We start from the raw sequence: 22,308 nt of genomic DNA on the forward strand, positions 1-22,308 counted from the left end.
TTGAGTAATGATTCATCAAACGTAATAATTGTTGTGAAATGGTTCGTCAAGCTCCATAACTGTTGAGTAACAACTCGCTAAACATAATAGCCATTGAGAAAAGTTTCATTGAGAACCACAACCAGTGAGTAATGGTTTTTTAAATGCAGCAACCATTGAGAAATGGTTCATTAAGCTCCACGGCCATTGAGAAACAATTCATCAAGCACCATAAATATTAAGTAACAACTTGTCAAACACAATAATCATTGGAAAACAGTTCGTCGAGCACCATAATCGTTGAGTAATGGTTTGTCAAATGCAGAATTATTGAGAAACGGTTAATCAAACTCCATAGCCATAAAAAACAGTTTGTCAAGCTCCATAATTGCTGAGTAACATCTCATCAAACACAACAAGCATTGAGAAACGGTTTATTAAGCACCACAACTGTAGAGAAACGATTCATCAAGATCCACAAAGAGAAACAATTCATCTAGCACTACAGGAGTTGAATAACAGTTCATCAAACGCAACAACCATTGAGAAACCATCTGTCAAGCTTCACAACTATTGAGTAATAACTTCTCAAATGTAGCAATTATTGAGAAATTGTTGGTTAAGCTCCATAACTGTTAAGTAATGATTCTTTACATGTAGTGACTATTGAGAAAATGCTCTCCAAATGAAACAATAATTGAGAAATAGTTTACACTATAGTTATAAGACCCGACCCGGGGGTTGACCCGGTCAAAGAGCCGGGTCCCGGGTTACACGGGTTGACCCTGGTCAACCCAGAAAATTGAAGGAATTAATGCAAAATCTATATCCAGCTTCTCTTCAATCCTTTTCATCTGTATCCACGCAATCATAGGTAAGAATTAATTAAAGAAAAGCTCTTCAAAAGATGAAAATGCCAGTTACATGTTGCATCCTTTTCTTCAACTCCCCTTCTACACGCGCACAAACATACAAAAACATGGTATAATTTAAACAAAAGCAAGGAAGTTGGTAGAACTTGAAGAGCAACTTTGAAAGCATCTTTTCTGCCCCAGTCTCTAAGCACCAGAAAGGAAAGTGTCCCATCAATTTTTGCAGGTTGTTCAAACCTTCAAAGCTCTGCATGTGTCCAAACCAAACATAAACCAAAACTACTAATCATCAAAACAAGGCATAGAGCCATGTATTCATCAATATAGATAGAGGTAATTTTTTTGGCAAAAACTCTCAAAACTTCTGGAAACCAAAAAACTTGCCATAAATAATCAAAACTTTGTAGCTTGGAGGAAAAAAAGAAAGAAAAAAGGAAATTAGGAACGCAGAAACTAGAAGTAATCCATATTCAAGCCAAAAAATTGCTTACACTATTATTATTATTATTATTTCAGAGGAAGAACAACAAGCTTTGTACTACACGTATTTGTGAATAACAATTCTTTAAAATCACAACACAAGTTGCTAAAAACTAATTAATTATATTAATGCAGTTGAATAGTACATGAATTCTAAGCGATCTGCAAGCTAAATTAGAAAAATATGTTATGAGCCAAGCTAATTGCAGATGAGGCAAGCTAATTGTCATCTTTTCAATCTTGGTTGCTAGTATGATTAGGGGGTGTTTACCATTATTTTCACAAACTCAAAAGCTGCTTCATGAAGAAACCAATTGTTCCATGAAGAAACCAACCTCTTTGCAAACTCAAAAGATTTAAATGACATGAAGACAACATTTAAAATTAAAAGAATACATGATTCTTACCTTGGCTTGAAAAATTTAGGAAAGCAATGGCTTCATTTACTAAATTACATACACCAGATCTCTTGGTTTTTCAAGCTTCAAAGAAAAAAACATTAGGGCAGAAAAATGGTTCTTTCCTTTTGCTGATAGTAAAGTTACTCTATATATATGTCGGGTCTCGCCCGGGTTTGACCGGGTTGCCCGGGTCATGGGTCGACCCGCCGGGTCAACCGGGTTTCACCGGTTTTTTTCTTTTGCTAGTCTTTTGCTTAACCCAAACCGGTTCTGCCACCGAGTCCCGGGTCAACCCGCCAGGCCGGTCCGGGTTTAATAACACTGGTTTACACACCAAATCCCATGAAAAAAGTAGCACTTTTTAAGAAATAGTTCACAAACGAAATCCTGGATGAAATTCTTCCCACAAATCAACCTTAATTTCCACAATGACTGGCAAGATCATGAGCACAAGCATCGTCAACTATTAACCCCATTTTGGAGAAAAATTATCAAAAATACTTTGGTCTACAGATACTTGAACTTCAAATAAGTCAAGCATGTCATTGAAGAACTTTGTTGCACCATCACGGGAAATAAATTCTTGCATTGGACGATAGAAAGTGTTATACGAACTCCCTACTACTGGATCAAAACAAAGGAAAACGTTTGTTGGTTTATCAGCAGGGTTTTGGATTAATGCTTCAGAATGATTTATGTTAACAAATCGATTGTAAACTTAAGAAAACGGTGAAGTAGAAAATGTATTTTTCTCTCTTAAATGTTACAGATACAAAGTTACTCTTTATAGAGTTTGGATATAGCATAATAATCTTAACAGAAAATCTTATCAACATTTGAAATTCAGCAGAAGCCGTGGGGTAGATCAGATCAGTTGGTCTTCCTAATCTTCCTCCAGATTTTCCTCTTGTTGATAGCTACAGTTGCTTGATTTGCTGAACAGTTCCACATTTTCCTCTATACGCCCCCTCAATCTGAAGGGAAGAGCTCGGACATTTAGATTGGCCAAAGTAGTTTGAAACTTACGTGGAGACACTGGTTTTGTCAGGGAATCAGCAAGTTGATCTTTAGTAGAAATGAACTGAACCGTACGTTGCTTTCTTTGAACTTGGTCACGCACATAATGAAAATCAATTTCGATGTGCTTAGTACGGGCATGAAACATAAGATTAGCAGTTAAGTATGTGGCTCCAGTATTATCATACCATAACACTGGGGGGTTGGAATTGTTAAGCCAATTTCAGATAAAATTGATTGCAACCATTGGAGTTCAGAGGCAGTGTCTGCAAGAGATTTATATTCAGCTTCTATGCTACTACGAGCAACTGTAAATTGTTGCTTGCAGCGCCATAAGATAAGATTGTTGCCCATGAAAACACAATAAGCACTTATTGACCATCGATCATCACGATCACCTGCCCAATCAGAATCTGAAAAAGCTTGAATTGCAGAGTTAGGAGACCGCCTAAGAAATAGTCTCGTTGATATGGTATGTTTAAGATAACGTAGTATTCTTTTTACTGCTTGACAATGTGACTCCAATGGGTTATGCATGAACTTGCTTACTTTGTGAATTGAGAACGAAAAATCAGGTCGAGTAAATGTCAAATGTTGTAGGCTACCAACAACCTGTCTATAGAGAGAAGGATCTGAAAACTTAACTCTTTCGGTTGTAGAGACGTGACAGGTAGTTGACATAGGACTTGTATATGGTTTTGCTTCTGCCATGTGAGTGCGGTTTAGGAGTTCAGCCACATACTTTCTTTGAGTGAGATACATATCATTAGTTGAGCGTAAGACCTCCACCCCCAAAAAGTAGCTAAGATCACCAAGCTCTTTAACAGCAAAATCTGAATGTAAGTTTTGAAGTACATGATGGATGGCAGTACCAGAATTGTTTGTGATGATAATATCATCAACATAAAAAAGAATAACAACCAGAACATCATTCTTGTGCCAAATAAACAAAGAAGGGTCTGCCTTGCTAGCACGAAATCCAATCGCCCGTAGTTTATCTGTTAAACAAGAGAACCAAGCTCTTGGAGCTTGTTTCAAGCCGTAGATTGACTTGTGTAGTCTGCAAAGATGATTAGGATATTAGGGATGGATATAGCCTTGAGGTTGAGCCATATAAACTTCATCTTCCAATGCACCATGTAGAAATGCATTTTGGATATCAATTTGTTTAATCTGTCAGTTATAAGAAACAGTCAAGGACAAGACAATTCGAATTGTAGCATGCTTGACAACATGACTGAATGTCTCATTAAAATCAATTCCTTCTTATTGATGGAAGCCCTTGGCAACTAGCCTAGCCTTAAACCTCTCTATGGAACCATCAGCATTTTTTTTAATTTTGTATATCCAGCGGCAACCAACAATATTGGCTTTAGGAGGAGGAGCAACTAATAACCAAGTCCCATTGCGTAGAAGAGCATCAAACTCTGCATTCATTGTTGTTCGCCGTTGTGGTGACTTGACGGCATCACTTTAACTTGTTGGTTCTACATCAAAAGAGTTAAGAGAGGTAAGTAAGGCTTTAGGTAGAGGATACCGTACAAAAGCATCAGAGTTTGCTTTTGGTTTAAAAATATTGTTTCTTGATCTAGTAGTCATAGCATGGGTGCTGGTATTGCCTTGCATTACTATAGGATTTAAGGTGGATTGAAGAGGTGTCTCTGATAGACTGGAGGAGATGGGCTGGTCAGCAGCAACTATGTCTGGCGAGGAGATAGAAGTGATATGCCTAACAGGTAATTCTTCATTTGTTCCTGCAGAATGAGACACTAAAGGAACAGAATCATTAGTTGCAGATGGTATACTTTGAGTTTGCATATCATTAAATCTGGCAGGTAGTGGTACTGGAAGATAGAAAGGTAAGATAACATGTGTGGATGAGCTGGATTTTGAGGACAGTATAGAGGAAACATTTTTCTGGTAAGGGAACATATTTTCATCAAATATTACATGACGGGACACATAAACACGACCAACTGATAAATCAAGGCACTTGTATCCATGATGATTAACACTATAGCCAATGGAGATACATGATTTGCTTCTAAAATCCAATTTATATTTATTATAGGGTCTAGGATTAGGCCAACATGCACATCCAAAAACACGTAAGAAAGAAAAATCTGGGATCCGGTTATATAGCATTTCATAAGGTGACAAATTATTGAGGATGGGTGTTGGTAGGCGATTAATTAAAAAGGTTGCAGTTGTAAAGGCATCTTCCCAATAAAGTAGAGGTAAATTTGAGTGTGCTAATAAACTAAGGCCTACTTCAACAATTTGTCTATGTCTTTGTTCAATTGAACCGATTTGTTGGTAAGTATGAGGGCATGCAATATGATGAACTTAGCCATTTGCTTGAAAATAATTATGAAGTCTACGGTATTCACCACCCCAATCTGATTGTATGGCCTTTATTTTACTACTAAATTGTTTTTCCACATAACATTGAAATTGAAGAAAAACACGCTCAACATCAGATTTGAATTTAATGGGAACTAACCATAAGAATTTAGAATAATTATCTAGAAAACTAACATAGTATCGAGCACCGGTAGTTGATGCTACAGATGCTGGACCCCAGACATTGGTAAAAATTAAGTCTAATGGAGATTTTAAAACATAAGTTGAATTAGTAAAAGGCAAAGCATGACTCTTTGCTAATTGGCAATCAAGACACACAAAGTGGCTTTTTATTTTATAAACTAGCAATTTATTTGAGGACAACACACGTTGAACAACTTGAGAAGCAGCATGACCTAGGCGACGGTGCCACTGATCAAATGAAATGCGAACACTGGAAAAGGCTTGAGGAGGAACATTTTTGGTTGAGAAATGATACAAACCATTACTGACATAGCCTCGATGAAGGACGGTCCCCGAGTAATCCTTCACAAGAAAATATTGATCATGAAACTCGAAATAAACATTATTGTCAGTGCAGAATTTTTGGACAGAAAGTAAGTTTTTCTGAATTTGAGGGACTAAAAGAACTTGATTCAATACAAAGGAATGAGAGGATGTATGAAGAGAGGAATTGCCAGTTTTAGAGATATGCAAACCTTGATCGTTGCCAACTTGAAGTTGATCTGTACCAGTATAGTCATCACTCTTTAGGTTCAGATTGGCCATATCATGAGTGATATGGTGAGTAACACCTGTTTCTGCATGCCAGTCATTCTCCCAGCCGCCATTGTTTGCTGCAATAAAAGCCTGTTTATTTGGAGGAGAAGAAGAATGTTGATAGGTGAGATCAAAACAATGGTAGCACTTGCGAGCAGAATGGCCATGTTTTTCGCAGACTTGACACACAATAGTAGAAGAATTATATGTGTCACTTCTATTGTAGGAGAAAGCACCCCCTCCACGATAATTGTTATGGCGGCCTCTACCCCGAGAACCACCTCTGCTCTTATTGTTGGATGGTGGCGGTTGTCTCTGGGCAATATTTGCTTCAACAAGGGGTGCAGGAGTATATAGATGATGACGAGTTAGATGAGATTCTTTAACAATTAGAAGAGAGTATACCTCCTCAAGTGTAACTAGATCATTACGGGCATAGATAAAGGAGACAAAGCTGTCATATTCATGTCCTAACCCAGCAAGGACATATGAAACGATGTCGTCACATTTGAGAGGTTGGCCAACCATAGCAAGTTCATCAGCTAATCTTTTGATCAATAAGAAATAATCATTGGCAGATTGACTGCCCTTCTTTGCATTGGCAAGTTGAGTTCGAACCTGGATGGTACGAGCTCGAGATTGTGAGGAGAAGTTTGTTTCAAGTGCTCGCCAAACCTGATGAAAGGTGGCATAAGAGACTATTTGAGCTAAAACACCCTCAGTCATGGAAGACATGAGAGTGCTAAGGATTAGACTATCCCGTCGCAACCATTGAAAATGCGCAGGATTTGGAATTTGGGTGAGTGAACATGTATCAGGATGCAGAGTATCAATCATTTGGGGAGGAAGAATGAGTGTACCATCAAGGTAGCCATACAGGTCTTGTCCACGAAAATAGTACGGTAATTATGTCTTCCAAAGAGGATAATTATCAGGAGTCAACTTGAGTGAAACAATATTAGAGATTGGAATTATTGTGGGGATTAAAGAGGAGGAGTTAAGGATTGTAGTGGACGAGGAAGGAGAGGAAGACATAATGAGACGCTAGTCTTTTTGTAGCTCTGATACCATTGTAAACTTAAGAAAACAGTGAAGTAGAAAATGTATTTTTCTCTCTTAAATGTTACAGATACAAGGTTACTCTTTATAGAGTTTGGATACAGCATAATAATCTTAACAGAAAATCTTATCAACATTTGAAATTCAGCAGAAGACGTGGGGTAAATCAGATCTGTTGGTCTTCCTAATCTTCCTCCAGATTTTTCTCTGGTTGATAGCTACAGTTGCTTGATTTGCTGAGCAGTTCCATATTTTACTCTACATCGATCAATGTAGAATTTGATAAAGAAAGCTTTAGACCATGCATGGTGGTGTTTGGTTGGCTAGCAAAATACTCTTATCTTCACAAATATATAACTTCGTCTATGGTAAAAGAGACATTATTTTGAATTGAAAATGAAGTTACTGGAAAAAAAAAAGTACACACAAGAATAGAGGAAAAGTAAAGAAAAAGAAAAACAAGTTATGAGATTCGACATACCTGTTGGAGATAAATTCTAGTCGGTGGCCTGCACTGTTTGTAAGAGAAAATAAAGGGATACTGTGATTTTTTTAAAGCCACACTTTGCCCTAATATGTGTGGACTCTTGACTGATTAGAAGAAAAAATTCCAATCATATGAGAGAAATTTGATTAAATTTCCTATTAATGAAAAAACTTTCCTTTTAATAAATTCATCTCTCGCCAACAATGCATTATATTTGAAAGAAATTGCTAAATTTTTAATGTACAGAAATCGAGATAAAAGAGAAAATGGAACTGATGTTTTTCCTCAACCATAACTTATCAACTACTAGTAGAGTTGTAAACACTGTCCATTAGATTCAAGATGACAAAACCTTCAAAACAAGATTATACAATAATTATTTTTGGCAAAAAATAGTCTTATATGCAGGTCAAAATTGCTAGTTACTGTTAGTGCATAAGATAAAATTTTATGATTTTCACTTTGCTCCCTAAAATCTGCAATTGCTTCAAATCCAGTAAGAAATTTTGATTCTATTATTTGATTTAATTTAATTTAAAATTAGTAATTAAATTTCTAATTTTGACAATTATAATTTACTTTCACAATAAAATATATCTATATTAATTTATTGTGAAGATTTAATATGATCAAATCAAATTTTAGTTGAAATAATATATTCAAAATATAAAATCTCTAAACCTTATTTTTCGAGTTTTGTCCACTTAGTTTAAGGTAAAGTGATTGTACGCAGGTATTCAAATTATATTTTGTACGCAGTCATATATTTTAATAAAATATTGCTTAATTTTCAAGTACTCAAATTATATCTATAGTTTGACTGACAAGAAAATCAAGTTCTATTCAAAACAAAAATCATCAATAAATTAAAGTGGCAAGTATTACAAATTAGTTGGAGTGCATATGATTACTAAGAAAAGAGACATGTACAAATAGAAATTTAAATTGTATTAGAATTCATAATATAAACTTTTTATGTTTTATAAACAATTTATATAAGATTAGAATAAAAAGTTTACGAAACTACGATGTCCAACCCTATATATGTAATTTTATTCACAAGCTTTTATGCAATTTATCTCTTTCCTTTATAGTTCTTCTCTACCTTTTACTGCTTTATTTGTTGTTACCTTATTGTTTATTTCTTTGGTGCACTATGATTGTTGAGCTTGGTTTTGAAGTAGAATCCTATACTCTATTTGATTTGTTTAGTTCCTAATTATAATTTCTCCATGTTGGGAGAAAAAAACGAAGAACAAATAGCATTTTATCAAGAAATCAATAGTTGATCAGCAACTTGGTGTTAGATCGATCATCACAACTATCTGTCTAGGGTCTGATACCTACGCATAGGATCCTTGAGAAAATTTTGAATTAAGAACCGGAGACACTATTGCAGATATGGCAACTCTAGCTGCAACAAGATAAATGATGGGTGAGTACACCATTGCAGATATGGCAACTCTAGCTGCAACTGAAATCCACTCAGTTTTCCAAGATAAATGATGGAATTACCATTGAACTACAACACGATCAGAATTTTACACAACATAGAAAATACAGAGAGGATCTTTGAGCCTAGTAGCATAATTATCTAAATTACCAGCATTACGAGCGAACAAATGACCAGCCATTTCTTATGAGCAAGGAACATAACATACATCACAGTGGGTGACAAATGATTTAGAGAGAAAGTGTTTACTGATTACCATTCCCAGGCTAGAGAGATATTCATGAAGAGAGAGGCTGGCATGACTTTGCAGATGACCATCTTAGTGAAGAACCACCTCTGTGAAGCCATGATCCTCTCCAGAACAAGGCCACCATGGGCAACGTATGCTTGGCATGAATGGATTAATAGAAGACAGCGAAATGCTAAACCAGCCATAATCATCTTTATAATTGTGGAAAACAATACCAGCATCTGCACTGCCTTCAGTTTTGCATGATGCCATAAGCCATTAACATTGATCTTCACGATCTGTCCCATATGAGACCAATAGGATACGGAATCAAACAGAGATGACAGCTGACTGAAAAGGTTCACTACATTAATAAGCACAAGAAAACGCGAAGGCAACAGTTTGATGGCTCTTTCACTGGCTTACCGTGACAAACAATTTTTGTTGCCCAATACAACCTAACATAAAAATCCAAATAGCCTCAAGATGATGATCTAGATGAGACGATTCCATCACGAGAAAAAAATGAACAACAGTAGATGCTGCCATCCATAAAACGTAATCACCAATATCAGAAAGCAACCAAGCTGCTTTAACATGTGAGCACAACCAAAGAGGAGAAAGGACTGAGGATTAATAGCAACTCTGTTAGTTACAACCCTCCTAAGAAGTTAAAATGGCAAGACAAGCCCGCCCCATGAAGTTTCAATTTAGAGGTACCTATAAATGAGCTTTGTCTGGATACCGTGACGGCTTAGGGGAACATCTTAATTTCTCATCTGCAAAGACCTCTGGCTTGCATGGCACTAGTAGCATGATAAACGCTACCAACTCTGAGTACATCTTTTGGATAGAAAATCAAGTAAAGGTGATCTTCTCATCGAGTATTCCGAGTGGAATCTTGATGGTTATTTCAGCGTTGTATAACCAGCTTTGTAATGGCCAAAAAACAGACAAAAGCAGATCGACGAGAAAATGAAACACTCACATGAACCCAATAACATTCATCGAGGAAATGCAACATGCATAGAATCGGCCCCAACAACTCAAATACAAGTTTAAAATCCATGGCCAATGATGTAAACAAGTAACCCATGATAAAAAATATTGTCTTTACAAATTCACATAGTATGCTTTTGTACTCAGACTCACTACTGGGCCGAAATATATCTTAAATACCCAATAGCTCTGATGTTACTATACAAATTAAAGCTGCAATGTCATCATCATTCAACAATTTTTGTATCCATAAAACTTAATACATGTATGAATTAGAGAACATCCAAAACTATAAGTGAGCTTTGCAAAAGGGGAAATATATCTGATACTAGCTGATACTAAAATTTGGGAAGCCTGGTTGTCATGATAAAACTAGCTTCTCTTTAACCATATGATAAAAGCCAGGTCACCAACTTGGATGGTCATATGCCAAGCCCAGGTTTTGGAATGCTTTGGCATCTCCGCTCAAAACCAGAAATTTCAACATTGCAGAATTGCATAACAATCAACATGATAATTGGAATACCAATCAGTGAAAGTGTTATGCTCAAACACAAACAAGGGACTGAAAGTATTGAAAGGCATCATGCCCTTCATAACCCAATTCAGCAGGAAATTCAAGTCCTGGCTCTAAAACACTAAGCATCTTCCATGTACCATCGTAAACATTCAAGGACACGGCTATACTGTCAACTGATATCACAACCTTCGATTCTTCTTCCTTTTCAGCCAGAAGAACATTCAATATTGAAAATGTATCAAACTTTTGTTCAGGAAATGCCCTTTTCATACTATGAAGATTCACATTGTACAGCAAAGACCATCCAGAATAATCAGAAGCCATCTCCCAAACATCAAATCGAGAGATGAAACGGCGTCCTATGCCTGCCAAGTGCAAACGGCCCCTTGATTCCCCAAAGTACATCATTTCCCGAAATCTGTTTACAGTCGAAAATATAGGAGGCATTGGCATTATCTTCAAACTTTCAGTATTTACATCGAAATACAATGTGGTTTGTTCATAACTGCACCAATGAATAGCATCATTGCAGAAAACCCCATTCACAAAACCATACAAAGTTGGTGCTTCCAGAGAGTTTTGCAAGAAGCTCCAAGAGTTGGTACGTGAGGAATATAGATAAATTTGGGGATTTTTAGAGACTCGATAATCAACATGAAGACAAATGATCTTGTAGTGATGTGATTTTAAGGGATCAAAGGCCAAACCATAAAAACTTGAATATGTTTTAGAATTCCCGAATTTAGGAACCGGAAAAGAAAGAGTCTTAAATTGCTTGGTAGTGGGATTACAAATAATACCCTTGAGTTCAGAACCTGCATCATCAAAACCACAGCCATAGAAGATGGACATACAAAGGATCAATCCGTTGCAAGAATTCTTTATCTTGAGCCGATAGTTCGGAGACACATTCAAATAGTCAAAGACTGCAGCTTGAGAATAAGAAGATGAATCATCACCAATGAGAGGGATGAACTGGAAAGTCGGAGTGGAGGAGTAAAAGTTGTTGAGCAGGAGGGCATTGGGTGTGGGGTTTAGGACTCGTTGGTGGCAAGCATGCCAGATACAGAATTTGGGGTCAGAAATTAAAGAGAGCCACTGTTTTGATACAGACTTGAATTTCAGGAGAGGTTTTGCAGGTATTCGGATGAGAATTTCGGTCAGAAGGTCTTGGTTGCTGGCAATTATTTCCGCCGAAGATAAAGAAACACGCTTCATATCTAAAAATTTTGGTTTTTTGATAACAAATACAGAATTTGGTGTGAATTTTGTTTTATCTAACAGGCTGATGTCATTCTCTTATAAAGATAGCAACTTCAACATAAACCCAGATCCCAGAATGCAATAAAATTCAAAACCAGAGATTTGGACAATATATAATCAACTAAAAATGAAGACCCATTTACCAAAAAAAAATATTTAGCTTCATCTCTGAACTGTTTCAAGCTGGTGGAAACATGAGCGTCCTAAAGGCTGCAATTACTTAAACAGCAAACCGGTCTTCTCTCTGATTTCTGTTCCACTCCAAAACGTGAAGTGCTTGCTATCTCCAGCAGTATGAGGTTCTTAGCAAACCCCCTCAGGCTTTCAGGGCTCGCTCTTGAGGCTTGAGGCCGATGCTTTCAGTTACAGTGAAACCATGAGAGCAATTCTTGTTTTTGCAGACAAAATTTCTTGACTCTCTCTCCGTCTCTCTAATTTGACGGGCGGTTGGTTTTTAAAGTATATTTTATTTTAAAATATATTAAAATAATATTTTTTAATTTTAAAAGATTATTTTTATTATAGATATATCAAAATAATTAAAAAATATTAATTTAAAATAAAAAAAATTAAATTTTTTCATCTCTCCCCAAACTTTCTTTGAGTTGGCATTCACCCCTGTCAATTTCGGTTAGGAAAATTTATTTATTTTGGAAGCTTATGGTTTTATGCATATAAATTCATAAGGCAACAAGTTATATTCTTAACTAGTTGTTATCCACACGTGTTATCACGGGTTTATAGTATATTTATGTGTTTTTATGAATTTATAAAAAAAATCATAATTTTTTAAAAAAAAATTATATGAAAAAATACTATTGCAATCCACAATATTTTCAAGAAAAATTAAACTACAAAACTAAATTATCAACCAGCTGAATATTAAAAAAAATAGACAAAGATAATTTTAAAAAAAAATCATAAAAAACACACAAGGAAAAAAATCATGTAGCGAAACACTGCAGTAATTTATAGTATTTTGTGAGGAAATATACAATTATAATTCTCAACCAACTCAATATTAAAAAAATAAAATCAATAAAGATGATTTTGAAAAAAATCATAAAAAAATAAAAGGGAAAAAAAACTATACAGAAAAACACTGTAGCAATTTATAGTGTTTCGTGAGAAAATCTACAGTTGTAATTTTCATCGAGTTCAATATTAAAAATAATAAAATTGATAAAGATAAATTTGAAAAATAATTATAACAAAAAAAATCATGTGGGGAAACACTTCAGCAATCAACGTTGTTTTTAAAAAAAAACTATAAAGCTAAATTTTCAACCAGCTCAGTATGAAAAAAATAAATTCGACAAAGATAATTTTGAAAAAAAAATCGATAAAAAGACATGTGGTGAAACACTGTAGCAAGAAAAAATCATGTGGGGAAACATTGTAGCAATTCATAATGTTTTTTTTTTCAAGAAAAAAAACTACAAAACTAAATTATCAATCAGCTCAATATGAAAAAAAAACTAAAATTAACAAAGATAATTCTGGAAAAAAAACAAAGAAAAAAGAAAAAAATCATATGGAGAAATACTGTAGCAATCAACAGTGTTTTAAAGAAAAAACTGCAGAGTTAAATTCTCAACTAGCTCAATATTAAAAAAATAAAATTGACAAAAATAATTCTGAAAAAAACACAAAAAAAAATAATAAAAAAACATGTGGAGAAAGCTAAAGCTAAATTCTCAACCAACTCAATATTAAAAAAAATAAATTCAACAAAGATAATTTAAAAAAAAAAACATGTGGAGAAATATTGTACCAAAAGAAAAACCATGTGGGGGAAATACTGTAATAATCTACAATATTTTTTATAAAAAAAAACTACAAAATTAAATTCTCAACCAGCTCAATATGAAAAAAAAATCAAAATGATCATTTTGAAAAAAAAAATCATACAGTGAAACATTATAGCAATCCATAATATTTTTTTTAATAACAGAGCTAAATTCTTAACCAGTTTAATATTAGAAAAAAAATTAGTAAAAGTAATTTTAAAAAAAACATACAAATTTGTTTTTTTAAAAAAGGAGTTAATTATGAGAAAAAAAAATATGTAAAAAAAATATTAGTATAATAAAAACAAACGTGGGGAATAATGAAAACAAAAGGTGTGGGGAAAGATCCACGCCATTTAGAGTATTGTTAATATGTATTTAATATATTAATAAGAGATTTAATACATAATAATTATATATAAATATACATTCTTAACATGTCATTTTAATTGGATAATTATGGACATATCTAAATTAATTCTCTCGAGTCAATAAAAGAAATTAAAAGGTCAAAACATAGATAGCTGTTACAAATCTTTATAAGTTTTTTGTGAGCACTACAGTTTTAACCTTCTTTGTCATTTTTTTTTTCATCTTGAATTATAAAATAGATTTTTTCTATTTAAATTATATAAAATTTACATAATTGTATAAAAGTATTAACCCAAAAGAATGATGAAGAATTTTATAACCTAAAAAAAGATAGAATAAAAGCAATACATAGAGACTCTATTTTAATATTACAACCACTTGACCATTAAAAACACAATTACATTGGTCTTTTAATATTTATAATCATCCATCATACATTAAAACACATTAATATGCATAAATAAATATATTTCATACTTTGATTCTAATTATTAGCTTTATGTGTAATTTTATAATAATATTTATAACATTTAGAAATATTAAATCAAATCCAATTGATAATTTCCCAAATTTAATAAATTTTATTTAATATTTTTTTTCTGAAAAAAACTATTTTTTAAAATTTAATAAAAAAATCAATCATATTAAAATTCATATTAACATCCTAAAATATTTTAGAATCAATTAAATAAATTTTTTTGGTTTAAAACCTCTTTTTTATTTAGAGAAAAAAAAATATTTTCTAAAATACTTTAATTAAGAAATTCAATTAAATCCTAATCTGGATAACATAAAAATCAAAATCATAAATTAAATACTTTAATTAAATTCTAATCCAATTAGAAAAATTAATTCTACATCTAAATTAATTTAATATTATATATTTTATATGTTTAGAAATATAATCATAATTCTACCTAAAATACCTATTGTAATAAGTAATAAGGTATATTAGCCACACCGAAAAATCATTATTCCACCCCTAAAAATTCTATTATAATATAATAAAATATGCAGGGGCATAATTGTAAGTTTGCTCCTCATCTTCTTCTTTTCTAGTTGTCGCCGGCAGTGGGCACACTGCCCACAGCCAATGGCAATGCCAGTAGAGGCAACCAAGGTTGTCGCTGCTTATATCAGAGCGAGGCGCAGTCCTCACGCAACCTCTCTTGCAGTGCGAGCAATAGCCTCGCGGTGTGTCACGAGAAGTGCTGGCAAGCTGGCGGTGCTCTGGCGAGGCAACAGCCAAGTCTATTGCCCTCTCCACCTGCGATGACCTAGCCACAGCAAGGCTGGCGCCGCAGCTGGTGCTTTTTCCAGCCACCCTTTATGATTTTTTTTCTTTGAATTTCTGACTAGATTTAAAAAAACAATTCTGGCTAGATCTGGCCGGAACAGTCACAAGAGAAAAATGATTTTTGTTTTTTTAAAAAAACATGAGAAAAATATTTTTTTTGTTTTTTTTAACATAAGAAAAAGAATTTTTCACAAAAAATTAATTTATAATTAATAATAATAATAATTAAAATATATAATTAACAACCTTAATTGTCTAACGGTGACTCCGCTGTCATTATTAAGTTTTCTTCAAAACATATGCACAACATGAACGATAAATCTAATATTTTTTTAGAAGTTTTAATGATCTTATTAGATAAATTTAAAGTTATTTAGGGTTTATATAAAAATCATGAAGATTAAATAATTATTTTTTACTTTGAATAATTGATTCAAGGATGGCTTGTCACAAATCACAAGTCATTTAAATATTTAACCTCTAAAAATAACCTACATGAACCACTAATGAAAAATCTCCTAAACCTTTTTAGAAGAGAGGGATTGCAATGTCTTTGAGTGTTTACTTTTTTCTTTTATATTTTTCAGGTGTTCTGTAATTTATATAGTTTTTTTCTTTGTTGTGTACAAAAAATAAGAAATATAGGATTCTATTATAGTAAACCTGAAAACCTTATAAATAATAAAATATCAATTTTTCTCATGAATAATATTATATATATTTTCAGGATAATTTTAGAAATTTATTCAATCAGATTTCTACTTGATTTTTTTCTAGGTCTATAATTGTAATCTCGTATATTAATTAATTTTTAATCTCTAATTTTTAAAATTTATTTACAATCAAGTCATATTTAATTAATTAATTTAATTTAATTTTTGACTAATAATTTCTAAAATTACAGCTTTTTTCACTTATTTATTCAAGAGGAGTGGAAATCTATACTTTGGTCCATTGATTGAATTCTTTTTCCTATTTTGATCCGTTTTGGTTTTGAATTTTATTTTATTTTATTTTTTATTTTTTAAAATATCTTTAAAAAATCATCAAAAACTTTTGAGGAAGAGATAAACCTTTCAAGTGACTAGATTTAGCCATCAATAATTACAATTTTGATATCTATGGCTTATCTTTAAGAAAATAACTTAATAAAGATGGTTTTCATCTTAAATAAATTTATATTCTGATTTTACAGTCATAAAGAAGTGATGCTTGTCTATCCATACAAACAACGTATTGTACACCAAATTAAAATATATAAAAAAAATGAATGTCTGTCAAATTAAATAAAAAATAGAAACCAGGTATATAACCCTAGGTTTCATGTGGGCCAGGAGGGCAAGCCCAACTTAAGCTTGCCTGACTCATTTTTTATCTTACTAATTTTTTTTTTCATGTTTTTTAATTAAATTCTTTTTAAATAAATTTCTTTAAATAATGTTTAACTAACTATCCAATTATAAAATTATTTTTAAATGATGTTGGCGTCTTTCATGGTAATGTTATCAATTGCTTTCTAAATAGTTGTGTATAAGTATAATTTTTTAAATGCATGACATATTTATAAAAAAAAAAATTGTAAATTCTTTATATAATTTTTATTAGCATAATTATTGTTCTATTTTTTTAATATATTCACGTTAGAATTATCAATTCATTATTTTATTATTTTATTTATTAAAACTTACTTTTAAAATTATGAAAAGCATTTTTCGAAAAAATAAAACTTCTAAAAAATTGTCAAAAAAAAACGCATTATAAAAGAGGTTTTGATTAAAGATATACATTTTTTACTTATTTCATATCATTAGAATTTTTTATCTTGGTTTTAATTACTTGCAATTTCCATGTAATAAACAACATAGTTAAAAGAAGATGTATATATATTTTTTCAAAGAAAGATAAATTAATTAATTATAAAAGAGAATTTATACTAACAGTTACATTTTTTTTACAAAATTTAAACTATTGCATTTGTGATGATTATCCATTTTTTATTTACATATAATTAAATAAAGAAAGAGTTTATCTATGGTTTCCACTTTAATTTTTGTCGGCATTTTTCACAATTTATTTCAAGACCGTATCAACTTTCTAATTTTCAATTAAATTTTTTTATGATGCAAGAAAATACATTCATAATACTAGTATATTTTTTTACATTAAAAAATAACTTGAAATCCTACCCAAGATACTGCAGAAATAACAGTTGGTCTTTTTACAACTGTGCATTGGGGTCCTAATTCAAGCTTTGAGAATCAGCAAAACATAATGGTGATGGTGGAAACATAGAAGCATGACGAAAAAAAGAAATGGGAAACTGCAAAAACTCGAACAAAGGAGGCCTCGAGCTCAGCGAAGCACAAGAAACATGCAGAAAGCTTATAATTAAAAAGGCTGTAACAACCTTAATTATAATTCATTAAATCAAAGGGGATTTTCGGCAATAGAAACCATAAAACTTGATATCTTGCTGTCATTTTACAGTACTTCTTCAGGGAGCATTGCACAAGCAGAGAGAAAATGGCCACGACAAAATGGTGTTTCCTTTTGACCAATATCAACTACTACTAAAAAGAAACAAATGGCAGTAGAAGTATCATCTTTTAACAACCACAACCCACCAAAACTGGGGTCCTAAAGATAAAACTAGGCACAACAACGCAGCTTATGCTTACAAAACTGAGTCTAGGCTATCTTGTCTTCTAAGCAGACTCCTCTTCTGTGCTGCCACCTTCACTAGTTCCACTAGTAGCCTCAGCTTCTTCCTGTGATTCCTCTACTTGTTCAGGTTTCACAGGCCCTGGACCAGCAGATACTTTCACCATTGATGGACGCAAGAGCCTGTCACCAAGCTTGAACCCCTTGCGATATTCTTCAAGTACAGTACCTTCTTCAAATGCATCTGAATCCTCACGCATAATAGCCTCATGCAACTATCACAAGAGAGGAACATCTTGATTAGTCAGAAAATTGCCCGAAATCTTCTGTCATCTAAAAAAAAAAAAAAAAAGCCAGCTAACATCCTAGGAATACACAGAAACTTTCATGAACCACAAGCTTATTATACCATCAAAAACATGAGAATTAAGACAAGATTTGATAAAAGTTCGCTTCTTGCCTACCTCTTTTATATGCAAATTCATGCTATAAGTACAATCTGAAGATCATTTATATATACATTGCTACACATTCAAACTCACCGAGTTGGCTCGAAATAAGCAAAGACTTGGTTTGAGTTAAAAGCGTGTCCAAGCCTTCATAAAACCAGAACAAACTTGATCAAATTTTCGAAAAAGTTGATCAGTACTTGACTGAATTTCGAGCCAACTCGGTACCTCGCCTGCATTAAGCCAACGATCCATTTGACTGATCATTATGCCAATCAATAAAAGGGTAATAATTTTAGGTAAGGGTTCCCATTTCAACAAGATCATTAATTATCAAGGCATGCATATAGTTCATGAAAGCTACAATGACAGTCTTTCTTGAATCTACATGCATCATTTTTACCATTTTTTCCCAAACCTTGGCAATTTTACGTTGTCATGTATACTGAAGTTGAGTTGAGTTAAGCTAAGCAACTCACCATTGGATCAAAGGGCTTCCCAATAGTCTCCACAGGAACAACGCCAAGCGAAACTAGAATTTCCATGAATTGCTTGTATATGTTCTGGTAGCTGTTGTTGATCTTCTCTTCTCCTTCTGTTGCTGTCTTAATCTGGGTCTTAGCTCTCTCAAAATTATCCAAAACAGACAACAGATTCTCCACAACTTCCCCTTGGGCATTTGTTACTAGTGAGAGGCGTTCTCTCTCTGTCCGCTTCCGAAAATTATCAAAGTCTGCACTAATCCTAAGAACCCGCTCCTTTTCTATTGATAATTCTTCAGTCAAACTGGCCACTTTCCTTTCATTGTCGATTTTCTCATCTTCAACGGATTTCAAAAATGCTTCTATTTCAGCAATTATTGATTCATCATTACTTGCCAAAGCTTCTTTGTAAGACCGGAGGGAAGCCATGACGACTGAAGATGTGTCCTCAGCATCAGCAACCTCTTCACTGCTTGCAACCTCTTCACTGCTTGCAGCATCTTCCACCTCCACAGCACCATCAGATGAGTCCTGCTACATAAATTTATCAGCTAACGCATGCAAGCAAAGAAACCATCTCTTTAAACAAAATATATGCACAAGAAATTGCCCAAAACAATAATTTGTACTGTCAAGTCAGATCTAGAACATCAAATTACCAACCAATCCAAAGATAAGTTATTGAAAACAGATAAAACATAGATAACCACTGCATCAATAAAGTTGAGCTTACACAACATCATAGGTCAAGCAACAATCAATCATCTTAATTTTGTATGGTACATTTAATTTCTTTGTGATCAAATATGTTTCCAGATGAAAAATGTTGGCAGAGCCAACATCCTTGCAAGCCAGCTAGAGAATCACAATTATGTTTAAGGCATATAAATGAATTAGAATTCTTTCCGTGACAAACAAAAAAGAAGGAATAAAGGACTGCCGAAGAACAGGGAAAGAAAAAAGTCCAGATCATTCCTTTCTTATCCCAAAAACACTTAGCATTAAATGGAAAAAAGTCTTCTAAGAGCAAGAATGATAATGAAAATGAAGCCAAATCAACTTTGAAAAAGGCAAAGGTCATTGTAAATGAAGAAAACAACACCACTGGCAACAAACTGATGGTCGAAATTGCTTTGATTTGTGAAATCATGTGCCTTATATTCCTGAAAATAAATCCTTCAGGGTTTTTAAAGCTCTCAAAATAAAGTCTATCAAACATCTCCTTCTAGTGTGGTGCATATGGAAGTTCTCAAGATACAATCCATCAAATGTCTCCTTAGATACGGTATGTATATGCCTAGTAAACGAGTTAAGTGTGAAATAAAAATATGCTTGCTAAAAACATTTTCAGAAGTGAAAAGATATGATATAACTTCTCAACCAGTCCAAACAAACTCTTAACTTAATTCTTAAAAGTGAATGGCCACATGGAATTGGATCCTCTATGCCATTATGATATATCTAGAGAAATTCTACTAGAATCTTCTTGGTTGTTTAATAGATTTCATTGTGTGAAGGTATAGTTATATTAAATTGTTTGTGTTTTTGTAAGATCAGTAAACTTCATTGCTTTAAATAAAAAATGGAAATGATGGATTGAATCATCATTCCAAATGCAACCACGTTAACCATACAAAGCAAGATCTTAATGCATTTTTCAATAGCAAAAGTACAAAGTAGATGACAGAATATGGTCCAAATCATGATATTTTTTGGCAGTTTTATTTGAGTTGTAATAAAGATACAGTAAAAGCTTTTTTATTTTTGACAAAAAATTAATTTAGTATTTTTCAAGAAAAAGGTTTGTATTTACAATATTATTGAAGAATTTTTCACACAACAAACCACGCACTAAGAAGTCAAGTCCACTCAAGCATGGGTTCCAATAACTTTCATTATGCATATACTCACAAAAACAACATATTGACTAAACCCTCACCTCAAACCACTCTTTAAAGAAGGCGATCCAAATTAAGCATCGTATTCTGGCATATAGCGGGATCTTTTGCATTCTGAAGTTCTTATTTGAGATTCTTTACTGGCTAATGTCCAAGTTTGGGAAGCAGTAAAACTGAAATTTATGCTCACTTAGTGTAGCCAAAAACCAAAAGGTTACATGGGGCTCCTAATGCATGGGAAAGGAAAGCTAACTCTAAATTAAGTTTCACTTTTTACAGGTAATTCTGAAACTACAACCCCTCTTTAAGCAATCAGTCTCCTATGAGTAAAAAATGATATTGATTTGAGAAAACAAGTACCTAGTTTGCATACCCTGAAGGTTAATTTAAATGATACTATAATTTTCTCTGATAAACAAAAGTTAAACTGAAGCTTAGCACTTTTTAACGCTTTAAGTACACCCAGATACACATTTCTGCTTCATTATGAGAGATTTCCGAGACATTGTATGACGAGGTTGGTTGCAACCATAGACCTTGAGAAATCACAGCAAGTCTACAAGTTGAGACCATCATCAACAATAGAAATCTTTATTTCTTGTTCAGTAAAAGGACTCGAATATAGACAGCAGAAATATGTGTGTGTGTGTGTGTATCCTAATCTCCCAAAACAAATTCCATTAGAACCCTATCTCCTCTTCACTCTCCAACAAAGGAATGCAACTAATTTCAACTCAAACATGATATTCAATCTTTATTTTGCAATGCCAAACTCCTCAAAATCTCAGCTTCCAGTGTGCTTCCTTCAGTCAACTTTTCTGATCATCAAAATACAGCTTTCATGATAACCCCTAAAACACTTGATATCCCTCTTCGAGGTCTTCAAAAATGAAAAATACCCAGTAAGTAAAATCCCAACTTTCGCCCAAAATATGAATTCTTCCCAATTTTACAAAACAACAATCCACTGCTATTTCTTAGTCAAATTTCAATTGCCTCCAAAATAATAAAAGCAAAGCAATAAAACCAAACCAGTAAGCAAATAATAATACCTCAATTTCTGGTTCTTGGATTGTCTCCTCGGTCTCGGTGGTTTCGGTTTCTCCTTGTGAAGAAAAAGGAACGAACTTTACGAACCGGAGGGAAGGTTTGGTGGGGAACCGGAGAGAATTTTTGGCAAGGGAAAAATTGGGAATACTTCTGTTGTTGTTGTGGCTAAAAGAAAGGCATAAGGGATTTGCATATTTTAAGGAAATGCTGCTGTTGTTGATAATCCGTGGCGCACTGAACGGCGGCGTTTTGATTACAGTGGCCATTTTCGTTTTGGAGCAGAGAGAGTGGGGGAGAGATAAGAGCGGAGAAATGGAAAGAGGGAGAGGAGAATTATCTGGAAGAGAGGATAGAGTTAAAGGTTTAATTAAAGAGGGGGGTCATCGAATGGCTTTGAATTTTATGTGACCCGTTGGATGGATTCTTA

General features: G+C 33.3%; 2 protein-coding genes across 4 annotated transcripts; both read right to left on the reverse strand.

Moving 5' to 3' along the window:
* Positions 1-10,180: 10,180 nt before the first annotated feature.
* On the reverse strand, positions 10,181-12,308 carry LOC7482393 (F-box protein At5g07610). Its single transcript, XM_002319701.4, has one exon. It carries the CDS (start codon positions 11,835-11,837, stop codon positions 10,647-10,649), a length of 1,191 nt encoding a protein of 396 aa, XP_002319737.1. The 5' UTR covers positions 11,838-12,308; the 3' UTR covers positions 10,181-10,646.
* A 5,470-nt stretch (positions 12,309-17,778) lies between these two features.
* Positions 17,779-22,270, reverse strand: LOC7482394 (uncharacterized). Of its 3 annotated transcripts, XR_002977441.2 has the most exons (4): positions 21,884-22,270; positions 18,931-19,467; positions 18,545-18,684; positions 18,128-18,277 (listed from the first exon to the last, which is right to left on the reverse strand). XR_002977441.2 is itself a non-coding variant. In XM_024584102.2 (3 exons), exons 1-3 carry the CDS (start codon positions 22,145-22,147, stop codon positions 18,047-18,049), a joined length of 1,032 nt encoding a protein of 343 aa, XP_024439870.2. In that variant the 5' UTR covers positions 22,148-22,264; the 3' UTR covers positions 17,779-18,046. The 3 variants fall into 3 exon arrangements, 2 of the variants coding, with proteins under 2 accessions (XP_024439870.2, XP_002319738.3); XM_024584102.2 differs by lacking the exon at positions 18,545-18,684 and having other exon boundaries at positions 17,779-18,277; positions 21,884-22,264; XM_002319702.4 differs by lacking the exon at positions 18,545-18,684 and having other exon boundaries at positions 17,779-18,277; positions 18,931-19,464; positions 21,884-22,262.
* Positions 22,271-22,308: the final 38 nt, after the last annotated feature.

Source organism: Populus trichocarpa, chromosome 13, assembly GCF_000002775.5.
Source record: "Populus trichocarpa isolate Nisqually-1 chromosome 13, P.trichocarpa_v4.1, whole genome shotgun sequence".
NCBI lineage: Eukaryota > Viridiplantae > Streptophyta > Magnoliopsida > Malpighiales > Salicaceae > Populus > Populus trichocarpa.

Excerpts from the sequence above, each read along its gene's own strand:
- LOC7482394 (XM_024584102.2), bottom strand. The coding sequence starts at position 22,147 with ATGGCCACTGTAATCAAAACGCCGCCGTTCAGTGCGCCACGGATTATC. Across the intron at positions 19,468-21,883 it reads TCCAAGAACCAGAAATTGAG|CAGGACTCATCTGATGGTGC; the intron begins GTATTATTATTT and ends AAATTTATGTAG. Across the intron at positions 18,278-18,930 it reads GGAAGCCCTTTGATCCAATG|TTGCATGAGGCTATTATGCG; the intron begins GTGAGTTGCTTA and ends CTCTTGTGATAG.
- LOC7482393 (XM_002319701.4), bottom strand. The coding sequence starts at position 11,837 with ATGAAGCGTGTTTCTTTATCTTCGGCGGAAATAATTGCCAGCAACCAA.